This window comes from Pangasianodon hypophthalmus, chromosome 14 (assembly GCF_027358585.1).
Source record: "Pangasianodon hypophthalmus isolate fPanHyp1 chromosome 14, fPanHyp1.pri, whole genome shotgun sequence".
NCBI classification, from domain to species: domain Eukaryota; kingdom Metazoa; phylum Chordata; class Actinopteri; order Siluriformes; family Pangasiidae; genus Pangasianodon; species Pangasianodon hypophthalmus.
The window spans coordinates 4,823,321-4,845,304 of NC_069723.1; the positions used below are offsets into that span (position 1 = coordinate 4,823,321).

General features: G+C 37.4%; 1 protein-coding gene across 11 annotated transcripts in view; it reads right to left on the bottom strand.

Annotated features, from left to right (window-relative positions):
* The window catches only part of LOC113544562 (cGMP-dependent 3',5'-cyclic phosphodiesterase), a 173,878-nt gene that overhangs the window by 104,453 nt on the left and 47,441 nt on the right, over positions 1-21,984 (bottom strand). For 4 of the 11 annotated variants that reach the window (XM_053239551.1, XM_053239552.1, XM_053239553.1 and 1 more), the window contains exons 2-4: positions 21,789-21,849; positions 15,499-15,574; positions 15,255-15,344 (exon numbers count right to left, since the gene is read on the bottom strand). In XM_053239551.1, the coding sequence (XP_053095526.1) occupies positions 15,255-15,308 (54 nt within the window). In that variant the 5' untranslated portion in view covers positions 15,309-15,344; positions 15,499-15,574; positions 21,789-21,849. The remainder of the gene's footprint in view (positions 1-15,254; positions 15,345-15,498; positions 15,575-21,788; positions 21,850-21,984) is intronic. The other 7 variants (XM_034310565.2, XM_026943411.3, XM_053239550.1 and 4 more) reach the window with 2 other exon arrangements.

The window sequence follows — 21,984 nt, forward strand, 5'->3', positions numbered from 1 at the left end:
CACGTCACTACACACGTCACCACACTCGTCACCACACTCGTCACTACACACGTCGCTACACACGTCACCACATACGTCAGCACACGTTGCTACACTCGTCACTACACACGTCACCACACTCGTCACTACACACGTCACTACACACGTCACCACATACGTCAGCACACGTCGCTACACTCATCACCACACGTCACTACATGTCACCACACTCGTCACTACACACGTCACTACATATGTCAGCACACACGTCGCTACACCCGTCGCCACACTCGTCACCACACACGTCACCACATGTCACCACACTCGTCACTACACACGTAACCACATAGGTCAGCACACACGTCGCTACACTTGTCACTACACACTTCAGCACACACATCACCACACACGGCACTACACACGTCAGCACACTCGTCACCACACTCCTCACTACACACGTCAGCACACACGTCAGCACACTCGTCACTACACACGTCAGCACACACGTCACTACACACGTCACTACACTCGTCACTACACACGTCAGCACACACGGCGCTACACTCACTACACTCATCACTACACTCATCACTACACTCATGCCAGAGAGGAACAGGTTGTTTATGATAAGAGCACTGGTGACACAGTGGTTAAAAGGTCAGGCTCTTGAACAAGGTCCTTAACCCTCCTCGGCACTGTATCATGGCTGACCCTGACCTCTGACCCCAAACTCCTTACAAGCTTGGATATGCAAAGAAGGGACCTTTACTGTAATGTAATGTACAGTATATGTGACACATAAAGGCTTCTTCTAGGGCTGCCTTCATTTTTCTCTTTATGAGAGTGTGTGGTCAGAGAGACGAGGTGAGGTTACTGGAGATACAGTCAGATATGAGGGGAAAATTTTGTCTCGTATAGATGTACTTATTTTTGATAAGAAATTTTATTTAAGCGTAGCAAATTTAACCTTATATTTAAAAAATAAACCTATTATTGATGCTTCTAAAATGGCTGAAAATATGGCTGAAAATCTCTATACTACACCACTTTCCAAACCTCAGAATTAGCGGTGTGTACACTAAACCATCACACACAAGACTCACACAGCACAGGTTCCCAAAACGTTTTGGGCTAATGACTGACCCCAAGTGGATATTATGAACTTTCTGCAACCCTAATCCATGACCATTCTACATTTCATACACTTTCACCTTACAGTCTAGAATAGTAGATAAGTATGTAATTTGAGACAACGCTAGTTTGTTTAGCCAGTGGTAGATGGACAGGGGAATTTGTCCATTTTATTGCTGAACTCCTGCACAAGTGCAGTGTGTCAGGAGAGTGAAAACACTAAAATAGCACATATACGCTTCATTTAAATGTGGTGTGCTCCTGCCACATCAGTAGCACACAAAATCCGTTTCCATAGTTGTTTCAAAGACAGTGAATATTTCTAATAGTGATCTGTAAAATAATAAATAAATAAATAAATAAAACAAAGGAGGAGATTGTGAGTTTCTCTCACAACCCCATATGTAAATGAAAAGACTTCTCGTCTGAGAACCGCTGCACTACGCCATCTTTCGCCTGGAGAGATCCCTGCTGAAGTGAACCTCAACACCATATTCACATAAATTTCATAACTATAAATGAATACATTAATATAAAAGTGTGATTATCCTCATTTTTCTGAAAGTTCCCACTTTATTAAAGATGTAAAACATTTTCCAAGTTAATTATTTTACACCACGCTGCTGTTGAATTCCAGGCTGTGACTGGTCAGAAGGTGTTGATTAATTTTCTATAACAGCAGCTCTGACAGTATACGATACCGACATTACTGTTTCTATAGTAACAGCTCATCCACAGGGACTTGTACTGCAGGCGCTCCACATAAATGGTGAAGCTTTCTGTTAATGTGACAGGGAAGGAGTCTCCAGTGTCAGCACTTTGTAACAGTCAGAGGAAAAGTGGTTTCTCAGATTTTTTTGTCTTATTAACTGCAAGAGAGTTTATAACTGCTATAACATAAGTGACAACAGGAACTCACTTGCACAACAGGTATAGTTACATTAAATGTAACTATAAACGGGTGAAAAGTATGACGTTCTTTAATTGCTGTGGTACAAGAGGAACAAATCACTTGGGGATGTGCTATTATAGGAAAATAATCAACAGTGACTCCACACAGAGTTGTTTATTATTTAATGTAAATTCAGTATCTGTTGATTCTGTCCCTTGTCGAAAAGTATTTTTGCAATCTCTCTCTGTTTTTTTCCCCTTTGTTCAGCCCTATAATGGAACAGGTAAAGTCTGATAGCTTATTATTCTGCACGCACGATTTCATTTCAGTGCTGAGCAGAAAAGCCAATTATCGGCTTGACCACAGGGACTTGGGAAAAATCGAGCTAAAGAGGCTTAGCAGAACGTTATGGGGAAATGGACAGGAGGGCTGGATCTAGGGCAAATAGCAAAACACTTAGCAAAGTTTTTATACCATTAAAAGTACAAACTTTTAAATGCTTATATAAAGAGGAGTAGTGAAGACTTTAAGGGCAAAGATTCACTCTCGCAAGCTGTGTCATGAATCTGACTGGACTGTGAGGAGAGTGAAGGATTTAAGATTGGATTTTACACACCACAGGATGATCTGAGAAGATAATCACTTAATCGCTTAATCGCTGTGCAGTGGTGATCCGCTCCAGGTCTAAAACCGTGTTTAATTCTGCACCAGCTCATGGCCCAGTCACAGCAAACACATCACATCAAGAATGAAGATATATTCAGTTCCACTTTAACAAGCATTTGAATCCACACCAGCCACATCACAAACGCGCCAAACTCCATCTACAGAGACGTCAGAATTGTGTAACCTGCAGCTGCAGAGCAAAGTGTTTGTAGAGCTGTACGCAAGACCACCATTGACAAGTTCAAGACCAGGACTAGCCAAGATTGAGTCAAAATTGAGTCTTGAGCAGGTCAAAGTCAAGTCAAGATCAAGTCCAAATGAAAGCAAGACAGAGTCAAGACCAAAATTAAATCCATTTTGAGGCCAAGCCTTTACTTCAAGTAATCAGCTTCTTTAGTGATTAGACTGTTAGAAGAAGGAATTACTTCTTGTCAAATTTGTGCATGAGAAAAGAAAAAACAAAGCAAACATTCATATTACAAATTCTCAGACAAGACCAAGACTATACTTATTGAGACCACTGGCCAAGACAAGTCCAAGTCAATACAAACAAATTCTTGAGACCGGACTTGAGTCTTACAGCCTTAGTTTGTACACTACGATACTCATCTACAGTATGAGAGTGGTGTGGCTGAGAGGGGTGTGGCTGAGAGTGGGCATGGCTTAGATCAGGCATGGCTGAGAGGGGCATGGCTGAGAGGGGCGTGGCTAAGAGTGGTCGCTAAGAGTGGGCGTGGTTGTCAGCATGGCATTCTGGTAGTTCTTCTACTAGGCTTATCCACTGATTGTCTTGGTCTTGTCTGAGAATTTGTAATATGAATGTTTGCTTTGTTTTTTCTTTTCTCATGCACAAATTTGACAAGAAGTAATTCCTTCTTCTAACAGTGTTTGAACATCGCTCTCAAAACAAAAAACAATAAAAAATCACAGGAAATGTAAATTCACCTCTTCATAACTGACAGTGGAATGCTGGAGTTGCTAAAACAGATTAAAAGTGAAGTGCATTGCTGCTCTTTCTCCTAACAGGAAGCTAGAACAGACACTCAGCTGAGACGCGTCCCGTGTGGATTCATGGTCAGAGAAACACATGGTCATGTCCAGCACTGTGAAATAACTGAACCGAACACTTCTGCTAGATCAGGAAGTACAGGTGGTTTCCAGCGAGCGAATCAGAAGATACCACTTCACTGCTTTTTGTAAAATAAGCACAAATGTAAAAGAACTTCCTGTTTATCACTGAGGACTTCAGTTTAATAGAAAACAGAAACAATTGAAGCGTTCATTCATCAGCATCCTGCTGGAGTCAGCGCTGATATTAACACACCAGTGAGACATCGCAGACAAGAGTGTGTGTGTGTGTGTGTGTGTGTGTGTGATCTAAGAGAACTTAGAATGCTGAGTGAGTGTGAAGGCAAAGGTAAACCATTGCATTCGAAAAAGTTTTATCACACACACACACACACACACACACACAATAATGCACAGGCTTTTACTTTTCACACATTTGTAAAAGATGGTGTTCTTGTTAAATGTACTAATAAACATAACAATGAATGCACAGAAACCAAATTAATTCATTCACTAACAAACAAATGAATTAATGAACAAATGCATGAATAAAAACATGAATAAACTGATGAATGAAGGGCTGATTGAGAAAATTAATTCACAAATGTACAAACAGATAAATAAAAGAACGCATGAAAAAACATAATTAATGAAAACACAAATTAAAGAACAAATACAAGGCTGAATAAACAAACAAATAGAAGAATGAATAAATAAATAAATGGATGGATGAAGAGGAAAGGAAGGGTAGTGAGTCAAATAAGAAAAGGATGAAAGATATCTGCAACAGGAATGAGTGCAGTGAGGGAATGAGAGAAAAAGAAAAGAGGGTGAGAGACAGAGTGAGAGAGATAGAGACAGAAAAACAGACAGAGACAAGTTTAGAGAGAGAGAGAGAGAGAGAGAGAGACAGACACTATCTGCAGATTTCTCATTAGATAAATGCTATTAAGAATGAGAATGAATCAGTCAGTGAACCAGTTAATCACAGGAACCCTTTCAGTAACACAGGAATCAAACTAGGCCATAATTCAAGGAACGCTACTCTAGAGAACAGAAGTCCTATTCCACAGGGCAGGAACTATTGGGGGCGGGGCTTGCTGTACTGATTGTTCCTGATTGGTCAAAGACAAAATTGTACTAACTCTCATCCCCACATCATAAACACCTGCGTTTAGAAAACTAGCGATTGATAAAGTGTGTGTATGTGTGTGTGTGTGTGTGTGTGTGTGTGTGTATGAGCAGCGTTGTCTCACAGTGTTCAGTGTGTTACTGCACTTTACAGTGCTGGCTATGGTTCGTGCAGTGTGTCACAAACACACACCAGGAACAGGAACTGTGGCAATGTCGTTCATTTAGTTCTGCGAAAAGTGGAAACATGTAAAAGTAGTTACTAATCTAATACAGAAAATAAAAATGTAAAAGGGATTTTTGCAGGCTACATGAGAGAGAGAGAGAGAGCAAGAGAGAGAGAGATAGAGTGTGTTTAGTCATGTCTCTCTCATATCTCACTAATATCACTCTTCTGATCTGTTCCTGTGTTGACAGAAAGCAAGACTGCCGTCTGTGCTGATATGTGAGCACTCAAGTGTGTGTGGTTTTGTGTGTGTGGTTTTGTGTGTGTGAGAGAGAGAGAGAGAAAGAAAGAGAGAAAGACAGAGAATTGATTCTCCGGCCCAGAGGGGCAAGGCAGATGGTGCGTTTTAAGTACACACTTGTGTGTGTGTGTGTGTATGTGTAACAATGCGTCACAGCGTTCTAACGCTAAGATGTTCCACCAGTCCTCAAGACTGAAGAGCCAACAACAGCCTGACAGAGGGATTAGAGAACACACACAGACACACACACACACACACACACACATGCACACACACACATTATTTCCTGAGAGGATTCAGGAGTGAGGATTCATAAGCTGTTTATTTTTTGGAAAGCCGCCGTGTCTTCATCCGAACAGAAGACAAATTACAGCAGACACAAATACAACGATTTATCCCTTTATCTCTCACCCCAAGAGAGAGAGAGAGACAAACATGCACAGAGGGAGAGAGAGAGAGAGAGAGGGAGAGAGAGAGAGAGAGAGACGTGGTTTATAATGGAAATGAAATAGAATCATTAGAAGTGCACTGAGGAATTCTGTGGGCATGGAGCCCATTTCGGACAGTGTGTGTAAATAAACGTGTGTGTGTGTGTGTATTATCATTTCGGTGCCAGCTGCCTAGCCACACACACACACACACACACACACACACACACACATCTCTGCCCAACGAACTCTACATTAATATCGTCACACAGTCACTAAAAAGGGTTCTTTATGGGTTCTTTAAGGGTTCATTGGATAAGTGCAGGTTCTTCTTCTTTCTGATAAAGAAACACTCTTACATAGTGTTCTTATTCTCTTATATAGGTATAGGGTTCTATATGGAACCTTTAAAGTTCTCTCAGGTGGTCAGTGTTAAATGCTCTCAGATTGTAGGAAAAAGGTTCCTCATGGGTTCTTTGGATGGTTAATGCTTTTTTACTTACTAAAACCTTTTAACCTTTTCTGAAATTGGAACCCTGTGTTCTGCAGTTCTACACAGAAAAACAGTAATTATTAATGTGGACATTGGTAAGGGTAGTGTTTTTTTAATGGGAACTGTCCTGAGGTTTCCCATTAACTATTTCCCGTTTACATACTAATGCTTAATGGACACCATTAGGCTACTTTACACAGGAAGTGTTTTTTTTCTGTGTAGAACCCTTCAACAGAGGATAACCCTTGGATCCAAGCGTTTTTGTTTTTTTTTTAGAAAGCTAGAATGGTTACATGATGAATGAAAAAAGACAAATGAAAGTGTACATAGAGGAGTGCTGCTTAAGGTGTGTACATTACTGCTGAAACTTCACTGATTCATTTCTGTAATTTATAACACAGCTTAGCATAATTCTTAGCGTGATTAATTACTGCAGCTTTACAGATTTGTTCATTCTCAAACAGACGCAGTAATCTCTGTTAGGAATGAAAATTAAATCTAATTTTAAGAATACAAATAGCTTAATAATCTATTAAGCTCCGACATTAATAATCAATCAGAATAAACATTCATGTAAACATCTCTAACCTCAAGTGGTGTTTAATGTTGGACACATTATGGATAATTGTCCATTTTATGGTATTTTTAACAATGATATTAAACACCTGGTTTAACTTTACTGCACTCACACACTCTTCTTCTGACTGTGCATTTAATAATCACACTCTGATGACATTTTGCTGAGACAGAAATTATTTAAACCTCATTAAAAACACAAGCAGCATGAGTGTGAGGAACACGGGCTCACGTGCTCCCCGTTGTCATGGCAACTTTGACACTAAACTCTACTCCATGTATGCGCACAATGTTGTGCAGTTTAGGATTCATACTCATTCAGTTTATATTCATATAAACTCTTCATCAGGAATCTGTAATCTGAATGAATTCATACAGACTGGTGTGTGTAAACACAGCATGTGTTCTGTGAAGGACTGTTAAAAACATTACAACAAACTAGCGGTGTAACCAAATACCAATACGCTATTCAGATTGGACAGATAATATCTTCTAAATGAATACAAATACACATACGAATAGCAGGTAGACTATTCATTTTTGGTTTTTTTTTTTTTTAATTGGTTTAAATAAAAAATATGCTATATATTATGTACACTCACTCTCCACTTTACTAGGAACACCTGTACACATTTATGCAGTTATCCAATCAGCCAATCATGTGGCAACAGCACAATGCATAAAAAATAATGCAGATACAGGTCGAGAGCTTCAAACATCAGAATGTAGAAAAAGTGTGATCTCCGTGACTTTAACTGGGGCATGGCTGTTGGTGCCAGATGGGCTGGTTTGAGTATTCCAGAAACTGCTGATCTCCTGGGATTTTCACACACAACAGTCTCTAGAGTTTACACAGAATGGTGTGAAAAACAAGAAACATCCTGTGAGCGGAGGGTCTGCAGGCTGAAACATCTTGTTGATGAGAGATACCAGAGGAGAATGACCAGACTGGTTTGAGCTGACAGGAAGTCACTAGTAACTCAAATTAGCACTCTTTACAACCATGGTGAGCAGAAAAGTATCTAGGAATGCACAACACATCAAACCTTGAGGTGGATGAGCTACAGCAGCAGAACACCACATCAGATTCCACTCCTGTCAGCCAGGAACATGAATCTGAGGCTATCATGGGCACAGACTTACCCAAACTCGACCGCTGAAGACTGGAAAAAGACCAGGTGATTTTGTTCCTAATCTTCAACTCTCCAGCTTGGGTAAGTCTGGAACCTGAAGTGCTTCGATGTGTTGTGCATGCTGAGATGCTTTTCTGCTCACCACGGTTGTAAAGAGTGATTTGAGTTACTATATCCTTCCTGGCAGCTCAAACCAATCTGGCCATTTTCCTTTGCGCGCTCTCATTAACAAGGCGTTTCTACCCACAGAACTGTTGCAATGTTTTTTGATTTTTGCACCATTCTGTGTAAACTCTAGAGACTGATGTGTGTTAAATTCCCAGGAGATTTATAAATATTCATGCCACGGTTACAGAGATCACACCTTTTCTTCATTCTGATGTTTGATGTGAACATTAACTGAAGCTCTTGACCTGTATCTGCATTGTTTTATTGTGCTGCTGCCACATGATTGGCTGATCAGATAACTGTATGAATGTGCAGGTGTACAGGTGCTCCTAATAAAGTGGACGGTGAGTGTATATATATACATATATATATATATATATATATATATATATATATATATATATATATATATATATATAAGAAAAATATACACTACTTTACATGTTTATATGTTTTTATACCACAGCACAGTTGAATTCTCAAATCTGATTGGTCAGAAGGCTGTAACATGAAGGACAGGTTTACATTAATGCACTCCTTCTAATAAGTTATGGTTTCTATAGTAACGGTTAATTCACAGGGACTTGTACATGTATTAATAAAATGTGTTATTGTTTAACAAAGAAAAAATGTATAATCGTTGATGTGGTGAGATTTTCATCAAGAGACATGTATTAAACATTTATGGAAGGAGTCTCCAGTGTCAGCGCTTTGTAATAGTCAAGTAGTGTATAATTTTCTCATCACGGGAAAGTCTTCAGGACAGAGAAGTTTACGCTTTCCTGTTTCTCTGTAAAGAGACAATCTGGATTTTTGCGAGAGAAAGAGAAAAGAGAGGCTGGTGAGGGAACGACTGTTTAAGGTGGATAAAACAGCGAGAACAGGAACTAACTTGCCTCTAGGAACTCCTCTTGGCACTGGCCCGTATCTCAGCACCACAACATGGATTATTTTCCTTTAACCGTATGGTTGTGTGTTATTCCGTACATATTTTGGAAAATAGAACAAACTAAATTTCTTAGAAATTTCCACTGACAGGTACAAAGAAAAATAATAGCTGTGTGAGCGGGATAAAATCAAAACACACAGATCTCTAGTTGAGACCGATTGTGAAATTCACAAAATAACTCTGCTTTTATTTACAGAGCTGTCACTGCATATAACTCACACAACATAAACTGCGCACAGGACAACATATAGCTGCTGGGCCTCCAAAAAATATTCTTTCAGTTCTTTTTTTCACTGTGCTCTCCACTGTTATTAAAAGAAAATCATCCCAGAAAATCATACAGTCATTATAATGATGGACTGCAGACTATCAGCAGCACTGTGTCCGGCTCTGTAGTAGATTCTGACAGCGTGACCAGAGAACTTTTCCGATCTTTCTGGAATGTAACGTGGATGTTTTGAATATCAAGTCCCTAGCTTACTCTGTAACATTAGAACCAGAAGGTTCGACGGGGCGTCTGACTGAGGATGAGGAACTGTACAAGTTCAGGAGACCACAAGGATAAAAGAATTAGAAGTGTGAAGTTTTTGTGTCATGCTTTGTCACGTGAAATTCGTACTGATCGTCACAACTCTCTCAGATTACATGGAAAAAATAATCCTAATATCAAAACATGAATTTTAATGTTGTGAATTTGTCAGAGAGGAAAAAAGAAGAGGAAAAAAGAAAATGACTGGAGAGAGGTTTAGAGAACAGCAGTGTAGTGATGCTTGGCTTCATTAAGCTGAACACGGAGATTTTTACAGAAGTTGTGTAGCGCTTCAGTAGATTAAACCCATCTGCTGTCGTCAGCGGCCTCAGTGAATTCCCCGACAGGACTTTAATCATGTTTCTGTCACTGTTCCTTCTCTCTCTCTCTCTCTCTCTCTCTCACACACACACACACACACACACACAACACATGCACACACTGTTTTTTTTCTCTAGCTGCTCTCTGTATTTTTTATTCTCTCTATCTCGTCTCCATCTATCCTGCAGGTCTTACTCAGTAACTCCATGTCCTACTTTCCTCCTCTCGTCCTGTCTCTCAGGGAGTGTCCTAACCTCTTGTTATTATTCTCACCGTTCTACCTTTTCTCTACATTCATTCTCCCTCGTTCCAGCTCAGACGCTGCCAAATCACCTGCCTGCATTATTCATCCTAAACTCTCTCTCTCTCTCACCATCCCCTCTCCATCTTTCTCAAACTTCACAAAATCTGCTGCGTTCTTCATTCAGCTGGCGGCCCAGAGCAAATCTGAAAGTAAACGTGCGTGTGGGTGTGTGTGTGTGTGTGCGCACACTTCACAGTAATACAGGATTTCGCCTGTTGAAAAGCTGCTCAAATCGGAAACTCAATTTGTAGCCGCCAAATGGAGTTGAGGGTCGGAATAAAACCCGGAGCGCAGGGACAGAATGGAAAACTGCGGAGCGGAATGAAAAAGTTCCACGCTATTAAATTCCCCCTGAATACTGCATTAAATTAAGAAAATTATACAGAAATAAAAAGATCTTTTAGACCATTTGTTCAAATCAACTGTTCAAATTTTATCCATTTATAGTTACATTTAATGTTGGTGAAATGAGTTAGTTCCTGTTGTCACTTACGTTATAGCAGCTATAAGCAGTCTTTCCCTCATCATCCTCTTTTTTCTCTCTCTTCAAGTTAATAAGACAGAATAAGCTGCTTCATATCTTCTCATTCAAAACAAATCCACAGATTAAGACAAATAAGATTTGCTGTTCAGTTAGGACAAAAGTAATGGCACCCTATAAAAGGAGGAGGAGTTAGCGTGTGTCTATGCTAGCTGACATGCTGCGTAGCTGAGCCGTATTACTGCATTTCACCATTTAGTTAGTATTTGTTCTTTTCAGTTCTCTGTGAGTATTTTGTTTTTTATAGTTTTGTGGGCGTGGCTAAATGGAAATCAGCTGTGCTGCAAATGTGCTTTATGGTTGATTGGTATTTATCAAAATACGTCTGTGAAGAAAAAAAAAAAAATGTTTTAAATCTGATGGGAATTTTTAGTTCAGTTTGGACGTGAAAGTAATTTACAGACTTTACTGAAAGATCATCTTTCTTTATCATTTTGCATATTTTGCAGCTTTTTGACAGGTAACATACATGTCTGTCATATTTGTGTTTATTCTTTTTCTTTCTTCCCTTTTTTCTTTTCTTTTTTTGCCCTGTTGTCAGCGGGGCGAGCCTCTGTGACTTTGTGCTGAAAGAACAATTACAGGATGTCAGTGATCGAGTATATTCTGTGCCTGAATATGACGTATGTGTGTGTGTGTGTGTATGTGTGTTTTCTGGGCAAGAGAAGTTTTTAAACCAGCTTTGATGTTATTCTATTCACCAAAAGCATAACCTGACACATTCTTCTCTTTTCTGTTCTGTTCTGTTCTTCTCATATGTGTTTACGTGTCGATTATCATGCGGAAGCAGCGCTGTGAGGAGTTCACCATCTCCCTGTATTTAAACAATACGCTTAAGGATTCATTTCCCAAAACAAAACGTTCTCACAGACGTGAGATATTTCCAAGTGTGTTGGAAGACACACACACACACTCTCTCTCTCTCTCTCTCTCTTTCTCTCTCTCTGGAGATTTTTTTTTTTTGCAAATCTCCATGTCCTCTGTCCCCCTCACCACTGATAAATGTGTGTGTGTGTGTGTGTGTGTGCGTGTGTGTGTGAGTGTGTGTATGTTACACAAGGAGAGCAAGATGACCCTAACCCTAACCGTAACCTTTTTCAGTTATAAATTTTCACTGAATGTTTTAGTCTTCAGATCAATAATCTAATCTCAGTAGAGGCCAGGGTTGCCAGATTGCACCAAAATTGGACTCTTTACCACAATGGGCTGCAAAACAAAATCAGGTCATATTCTTGTTGTCTTAATTTTTTTTTTTTCATTTCTGCTAACTGCTAAATAACTGTTGTCTTCTTTTAAAACATCAAATCCAAGATTATTCCCTAAATATTTATTATAGACTGTCTTCAGTTATTTTACATTTAGCTTTGTTTGAGATTTTCGTTTAAACAGACTCTTCTACCTTTCTACCTCGATTTCATTATTTTAGAAACTTCTTATAAGATAATCTTTATACTTAATCAGTAATGATGTATTATTTATTTATTAAATGTACTCAAGAAAATTAATTATAAACACTGTTAGATTTTAGAGGTTAATGTATGTAAATAAACACTTTACTTCAGACTCTTTATTATATAATTATTATTCATTATTATTCATGGAGCTAATAACATTTCAGACATTCTTTTATATTGATGTGTGCACTAGAGATTGCACGGTTACTTTCAAGATGCTTTTAGATCAAATTATCTGCCAAGTGATTAAGTATGAGTACATAAATCATGTTTTGGACAGCGGTGTTACCCCCTGGGGGCAGGAGCGAGGGGCAAAAAAAAAAGGTACATAAACAGAAACATAAAGAGAGAGGAAAACGCTCAGAGTGGTGATGTCAAGTGCTCATCCATCCATAGAAATGAAGAAGAGAGAGCTGTGTGGCTGTGTGTGTGTGTGTGTGTGTGTGTGTATGCCAGGTCAGATCAATAGAGTGGACTGATTGATGCTCAGGCTGATTAAACGAGTATTGATTAGACGCGTTTAAAACACTTTCATCATAAATGGAAAAACTAAAACCTGTCGGAAATGTACTTTTGTGTGTGTGTGTGTGTGTGTACGTGTGTGTGTGTGTGTGTGTGTGTGTGTAAGATCTATCTCCTGGGAAATTATAACCCAGTCTGCCACAATATTGTGATATTCGGTTATATAATTAGCTCATAGTCCACACAGAAATATAAAACATGCTCATTTCTTTTATGTGTCTACGTTTATAATCACACATATAATTACAAGCTTTCTGTCAATCAGATGAAAAATTTCCTTCAAAAAAAGTCAATTTTTGTGTAGCATCTGATATTCAGTGATGAAGCTCTGGTCAGTAAAAATAAGAGAAAATGCATCAGATATTAGCTCTTACATGTCTGTTATTCTTCTATTTATCAGGTTATTAAAACTCTATTAACCTACACACATTCAAATGTTTACATAATCGTTGTTTATTCCTAATAACTTATCAGTGGCCAATACGTGCATATTTAATAAAGGAGTTTGAGTTTTTTTTCCCACATTCATGAAATTCATGAATTTCCTTTCTCTTGCTTCATGATAGAGTGGTTTAAAGGATTTTGGTATTTCTTATATATTTTTTTTTGTGTGTTTATGTTAAGCAGTTCCATTGTTAAGTATTTTTAGTGATGCTACACAAGAATGTTACCTGCGTAATCACAGAAATAATTAGCTATGGAATAAAAGTGGAAAAACACTGATCTTTTTAACTTGATTCTCTTTCCCCATCTTTAATTATATAATGGTTAAGGATTATTATTAAATAGTAAATGCTACATGTTAAGATTCACACATACACAAACATCACAACTGATTAAAAAAAAAATTAGCTAAGGGGAAAAACCTTAAATGTCTTTAACTTAACTCTTATTAAGTGCCATTTTCAGCTCTTTCTATTTATTTCATTTAAATTCTTTAACCTCAAACGTGATCATTATCGTCTTATCATGTGCTGAACGTTGTACTTAAGAATAATTCTTTATTAAAGCTACCTTTATTAGGACTCGTTAGCAAGTAAACTAGATAGTAAATGTGTCTGAGTGATAATGAGGAGCTGGGAGTAATGTACATGAGGAAGAGGAGGAGGAGGAGGAGCACTTTATCAGTCGCCTCTTAATGAACTCTAATGAGCTATTATAATGAGATAAGATAATGTGCTCTCTTACAATTTAAACCTTTTTAAAAAAGCTTTCGGTGGTTCTGACCGAAAAGGACGTGTGGGTTTAACACCATTTATTGGGTTTTTTATTTTGACTTCATTAAATTTAATTACAATCCAAATCCAAATGAATTGAAAAGTAAATTTAAATAGATAACAGCGTAAGATGAGGAATAATACCACAACTATTATACTACAGCTACTACAATAACAAATAAATCAAATTTTATACAAATTATACACAAATATATGTATATATAACATATATTTTACATATATATCTATATCTATCTATCTATCTATCTATCTATATATATATATGTGTGTGTGTGTGTGTGTGTGTGTATGTGTGTGTGTGTGTGTGTGTAAAATACTTCAGAAATATTAAAAAACAGGTGAAGTAATCTTTACCTCTACACAGAACCTGACATACTAAACTTAAAAATAAATAAGTAGTCAGAATCTCTGCAAATTGTTTTTAATTATGCTAATTCCTCAATGATGATGATGATGATGATGATGATGTAGATTTGGGGAAAATTTGCTACCACAGCTCTCAAGTCAGCAAAAACAGCAAAAATGTTAAATATATTAAAAAAAATTTATAAAGATTTTTTTCTTTTGAGAAAATATGACTGGATTTATTTTGATGTATTATCTTTCTTTTCTCTTTCTGGAAAATTTCAACCGTAATAAAACTTATTTTACTCACAAACACAACGTGGAAGTGAAAAGTTAAGAATTTTTTCAACTAAATTTTCTCATCTTGTATCCATAAACTGAAATTAACGAAAATAAAACTAATGTTATCAGTGATAGCTGCCAAATATTAACCTTAAACAATTTATATAACTACTTTAGAAGACCTTCCAGAAGGTTTGTCAAATCTGTATTCTGTGATTTTCGCTTTGAGGTAAAGACGTGTTTATAAAATTCGTGTTTAATTTTATATGTGGAATCTTTGTGACATCTATAGTGACAGCATAACACTCACAATAGAACTGTTTACATTTTCTCTATCATAGTAAACTAACAGGTAACACACTTCTGTTTAACCTTCTGATAATGTGTGAAAAGTGCAACTATTGAAAAAAATTATACAAAAATAACAAAAATAAAAATAAACACAGAAAAAACTCTAAATGATCAAGCATTTAAAGTGGAGATCAATATAATATTATGATTTGTTGGATCACACACACACACACACACACACAGTGTGAGAGAAGAACATGCACCAGTGAGGTCAGGTATAAAAAGCAAAAGAGACGACGGTGTGTTGAGGAACGAGTGTGTGTGTGTGTGTGTGTGTGTGACATACCTGGACGCTAACGCAGTGTGTGTCGGACGAATCGTGGCCCCGCTGCCTCTGCATTGGGATGGTGAGGATGTGAGCTACTGACACTCAGCACTGTTAAAGGACAAAAAGAAAATAATGGAGAAAGAAGAAGGCAACTACGGAATGAGGGAATGAGTGAATGAAAGAACGAGGGAACGAGTAAAAGAGGGAACGAGTGGAAGACGGAACGAAGGAACAAGGGACAAGTGTTTGAAGATCTAATTACCAAAGACGACGGAGGAAGACGAGACGAGATGAGACGAGTGAGACGCATCTGTAAAACGGTACTGAGGCGCTGGTCACTTAAGGGTGGACACACACACACACACACACACACACACACACACAGAAATACACATAGATAAACACAAAAGAGAACTGACAGAAGCAGCTCCTCTTTCTGTCTGACCTTTGGCCTCTCTCTTCTGTCGTTTAGCATAAATAATATCCAGTGTGTGTGTGTGTGTGTGTGTGTGTGTGTGTGTGTGGGCAGCTGTGTGTGACAGTGGATACACTATTTTATTACATATTCAACAAATCCTTCTTTTTTTTACAAAAAAAAAAAAAAAATCAAAATAACATTAAGAATGATTTTTGTGTTTAGATCACTTCACCTCATTCTCTTTACAACTCAATTTAAAAATATTTTATTAATTAATTGCTTTTTTTTAAATGACTGTTTTCTGTTTTTCATACCATACTAATTTATTGCTTAATTTTCCTTATTATAACTTTCATGATTCTGATTAAATAAAAGTTGTGTACTTATTATTATTATTATTATTATTATTATTATTATTATTGTTGGATTTCCTCTCGGTAATCTGACTAACCCATCCCACTGTTCATCTTTCTCTCTTTCTCTCTATCTCTCTAATAAAGATGTAACTTACTGGTGTGGTTTAGACACCTCCAAGAGCAAACACACTCCAAGCACACACTTTCATCATGACGATTAGGTTTCTGTGTTGTTTAAATATTTGTGTCAGTATAGTAACAGCTCAGAGACGTGTGCAGCAGACGCTCCACAGAAGCGAGTTAGAAACAGGTGGAATCGTTGATGTGATGAAGTTTTCTTTAAGAAGACGTTTATTTAACATTCACGATCCGCAGTACAAGTTCCTGTGAATGAGCTGTTACTATAGAAATGATAACATACTACAATAAGCACATCAACCATATTAGAATTAAGATTGGAGAATTCAACTACGCTGTGGTATAAATGATGTTGATGAAATGAATTTATCATTCCGTTATTTTTGAGTAAATTTTGTATACAATGAGTTGAAATTCTTCTCAGATCCTGAGACTGAATCGCTGATATTCACCTGAACCTGGGTTTCATATGAAACTTTCATTTGTGAACCAAACCATCTGAAATATTTGAATATCTCAGATATTTCTAAATATCAGAAGCTGATCTGCGATCTGAAACATGACAGTTTCCTTTTTATTGCAGTTTCTCCTGGTGATCAGCTGAACATCTGCATGTGTTCATGCTGTTATTAATTAAAACAGATTGTTACCTGTGATCCTGAGGGTTTAAACCTCGAGCCGTCTCTGTATTCTCTGATTTATTAATACCTTCTCCCACTAGCGCACTGCTTCAGCTAGTCAGTGTGGAAGGAAAGTGAATCAGGTGAACTGGATTTAACGCTTATGTGGAACAGCTCGAAGACTTGGAGGAAATAAACCTGTTCTTCATAAACTCTAGGGTTTTTTTAAAGTAAATTCAAGAATGGATTTTTACTGCAGAACTGCTTACTCGCATTTAATCCAATGTGGATATTTTTAAACATTTTTTCGCTGTACAGGATTTAAATTTCCTATTTATTGTGTATTGTATTGTGAGATTTTAATAATAAATACATATTTATTATTAAAGTAAAATTAAATTACGATTAAAATAATTGATATTAATTAATTAATTAATTAATTAATTACTTCTTATTAATACACATCAATAATAATAATAATAATAATAATAATAATAATAATAATAATAATAATAATTGGACTTTAATGATTAATAAAAAATAATTATTTCTTGCTCCATGCCATTTTTTTTCTAAATTTTAGTGTGTGTGTGTGTGTGAATATTAAACTACAGCAAAATCACAGAGTGTAAAAATAAAAATCTTAACTGACAGTACTAACGATATTAAATTATAAGATATTTTTAAAAACATATTTAAAGATAAAAAATAATAAGATATTAAAAACAAGCAAATAGACCAATAAATAAATAAATAAATACAGCAGGTTATTAATTAACAAACTGGCTAACAAAAACATTAACAGAGCTCTCAGAAAGAAAATGTGACACACACACACACACACACACACACACGTGTGTGACATGAGTCATACTGTCACTTAGTTAAGGTCATTAACCCCTACTGTGTGTGTGTGTGTGTGTGTGTGTGTGTGTGGGCTTATTGTCTGCAGTTAATAAGGCACTGGGTGTATGTATCGAAACAGTCAATTTTTTGAGAAACACATCACTGGCTGAAAAGAATACATCTGTCAGCTTAACACACACACATATACTCACATACACACTCACACACACTCTCTCTCTTTCTCTCTCTCTCACACACACACACACATTTCAACGCACACTCACATACACATGTGTGAGGCTAAATTTAATGACAATAACAGGGATTGGTGTTTGTCTTTTCTCCAGACCTCTTCACACTGGTACACATATTCACTCAAACACACATACCACACACACACACTCACACACACACACACACACACTTGCTGCAACCTGTGTCTCTGAAATCCCACATAAGGGGTTCTCCTGAGATATTTTAGGATCGGAGATTCGCCTTGTAAAGTTTCAGGATGAAGAGAAAAGCAGAGAGAGAGAGAGAGAGAGAGAGAGAAAGAGAGAGAGAACAAAATCCTCCAGGAGACATTTTAATCAAAGCCTTTCACAACCTGATTGGAACCTGGCAGCTACATTGGAATTAAAACACACACACACACACATACACACACACACACACACACACAACAAACAAATCTTATGCAAACCAGACATGGCAGCTTGAACACACACACACACAGACACACACCTACCCACAGGGATAGAGTTAATCGACAGAAGCTGCCATAAGGGCAAAATCAACATAATGCATTAACACTGTCAATGTTTTACACATACGCACACACACACACACACACACACTTTACCGGCTTTGTGACACTGCTGTGTGTATTACTGTAGCGTTATAATGCTACACATTATGTGTGTACAGTTTCTGTCTGAAGGTTATAAAAGTAATGTTCCAGCAAGTGTGTTTAAATGTGACTTTGTGTCGTGTCTTTGACATGATGCACTTTCATTTTAATTAGTTAGAGTACTGCTAAACACTGTTGCTAGGCAACTGGGAAATATGGACATTGAGTATATAAGCTAGCTAATTATCCAGACAGTGAAAGAGGAACTGATACCGAACCATCGACCTCGGAAAATAAACTACAGTATTTACACTGTGATAACACGTAGCATAACACGTAACTCTAACACGTAGCATAACAGATTAACACATAGCATAACGTAACGCTAACATGTAGCAAAACACGTAACGCTAACACGTAGCATAACAGATTAACACATAGCATAACGTAACGCTAACATGTAGCAAAACACGTAACGCTAACACGTAGCATAACAGATTAACACATAGCATAACGTAACACTAACACGTAGCATAACATGAAGCATACCACAGTGAGGGAGGAACTGTTACCAAACTATCAACCTCGAAAAAACAAACTACAGTATTTACGCTGTGATTACACGTAGCGCTAACACGTAGCGCTAACAAGTAACACTAACATATAACGTAACACGTAGCATAACACATAAAGCTATCATGTAGCATAACGCGTAATGCTAACATGTAGCATAACACATAATGATAACACAGCATTACACGTAGCATACCACATAAAGTTAACACAATGTTTTATTAAACTGAGGAACATCAGTGTTGCATGACAAATCATACATATGGTCCCATTCATGTGGAATTTCCTCTTAAACATGTTTACACACAACAAAACAAATTCAACATTCTGGATTAAGAATATTACACAAATTCAACCTGAATATTGATATCAGAGCAAACACTTTTGATCGGATTTAACACATTTTTTAAGCTTAATCTTCTAACCTATTTAATATCGCAGAAAAACACGTGATGTCGATCAGAATTTGCTTAAAACACACCACCATCATGTGACGCTCTCATAACTCAGAAACGGAAACATGCAGAGTCACTCGGTTACCATGACGACGTCGGTATCAGATCAGTATACGATATCGGTCCATACGCTAGCTCTGATATAGGTATTGTACCAAAAAAATTTATCTGATGGTATGGAAATTTTCCAAATGCTAACATTCCAAACATAAAATATGTCCCAATATCGCTGTATGAAATTTAGTTTTTCTTTTAAAAATAAAATGTCCCAACAATGTGGGAGATATTTTTTTAAAATTTATATTAAATATTCTTGGAATGCCTTAGAAACAGAACAAGAACCTACTTTTACTGCTAGCAAAAAATTCTTACCTGGGACCTAACCTAAATCTTAGCATTAGCATTAACACAGAAAATTGTCTGATTTTTTTTTTTGTTCATATCTTGATCTATAACATATTTATATGTTTTATTTATTTATATGTTTATTTATGTTTATGTATTCATTTATGTGTTGCTATGTTTTAATATTACACAGCAAAGATCTAGAAATTGGCCAGTAAACATTTCTCAGGCTCTATCAAAAACAAAAAAATGCTAAATACTATTTACCTTAATTTTACTGGCATGTTACTTTACACATGACTGTTATATTATTTTAATTATTTACACATTGTTGTTATAAATATAGTTTTATATTTCATCACTTCTATTATTTTTTTCTTAACTATTTTATTTTGGCTGTAAAGCACTCTGAGTAGTAGTAGTAGTGGACATTTGGTCCTCATTAAGATATGAACACACACACACACACACACACTTTAAAAGTACAGCCAGACTCACACTAATTCTCTCATTGATAATATTAGTCCACTGGTGCGTATTATTGAACAACATTCTGTTTATTTATTTACTGTGTTTGAGAGAAATGAAGTCTGTCGGAACTTCCTGTTTACACACACACTTCACACACTTCGCAATTCCACTCAGACACTAACACACCCCCGGCACACAGCGTTAATTATCACCGTCTTTAAATTACGTCATCTCTGATCAGTGAATCAACAGCTTCTCCATGATGCTGTACATCATCATCCTCTCAGCTCTCAGCCAATCACAGCGCAGCATTTCACACATGACCACTGATGGAATGTGTAGAACCCGTCCTCAGGAATGTGTGATCTGTCCATCTGTCTATCTGTCTGTCCATCTGTCTATCTGTCCTGTCTGCATCTGTTGCTGTCTTTCTCTCCTGTTCTGTCCGTTTCTTCCCCATTTGTTCTGTTCTTACAACAAGTGACAGGTAATAAAAGACACAGGACAGGTGTGTGCATGTGTGTGTGCGTGTGTGCGTGCGTGTGTGTGTGTGTGTGTTTTAGAACAAGAACAGTTGCTAAAGAAAGAGACAGAGTACAGAAAAAAGATTTTAGGAAGTAAGAAATATCGATAGAGATGGTGCTGGAAGAAAAGGGTGAAAAATTTAAGATGGAGAGATAAAGAAAGAAAAAGAAAGAAACAGATGGAGAGATGGGAAGAGAAAAAAGAGAGATGAACATAAAGAGGTGGGTAGTGAAAGACATATAAAGCAACTCATATAGAGGAAAACAGAGAGAAGCGGAGGTATGAGAGATAGAGAGAGATGAAGGGATTGGTAATGGAGAAAACTATTTCTCCATTAGTAGTAGTAGAAGAAGGGAATGATAGAAGGACAAGTCAGAAATATGGCCAAATGGTTAAAGAAAGCATGATGGAGAGATGAGAATAAGAGGGTGATGTAGAAAAGAGATAAAGAAAGAGACAGAGAGAGAGAGAGAAATACAAGTAGATATAGAGAATGAGGAAAGGTCCAGGATGAAGGTGGATAGCAGAAGATGGATAGAATGAGAGAGGAGAGAGATGGAGGGATGGGTGATGGAGAAAGAGTGCGGAGAGGAAGAAGGGAAAGAAAGTGATAGATGTCCAACATGAAGGAAAAAAGCCTGAGAGAAAAGAGTGTTTGAGAGATGGAAGGATAGAATGAAGGAGAAAACAGATGTACAGAAATGGACATAGAGAAAGAAAAAGAGAAAGGGACACATGTAGGGACGAGTGGAAAGATGGAGAGAAAGAAGAGAAGCTGATCGAGAGATACAAGTCAGGGAAAGAGTGACAGAAGAAAGATGGAATGATGGACAGAGGTGTACAGCTGGATGCTGATGAGATATAAAAGAAAGGGATAATGCAGGTGATGGATGACATGTCAGAGAAGGAGAAAGAGAGAGAGAGAGAGAGAGAGAGAGAAGAACGAGTGTCCTACCTGAAAGGCGTGTGAGGACGCAGGCGGCTCGTCGGCTCTCAGGAAGACTTGCTGTCCTCGTCTGAAAAATAAACGAGTGCAGTGAGAACATGCGGCAGGACAGACGAGTGTGCTGCTGTCCCTTCTTCCTTTCTCACTTGTTCACCTGTGTCCCGCTGTTAACATCTGTGTGTGTGTGTGTGTGTGTAAAACAAAC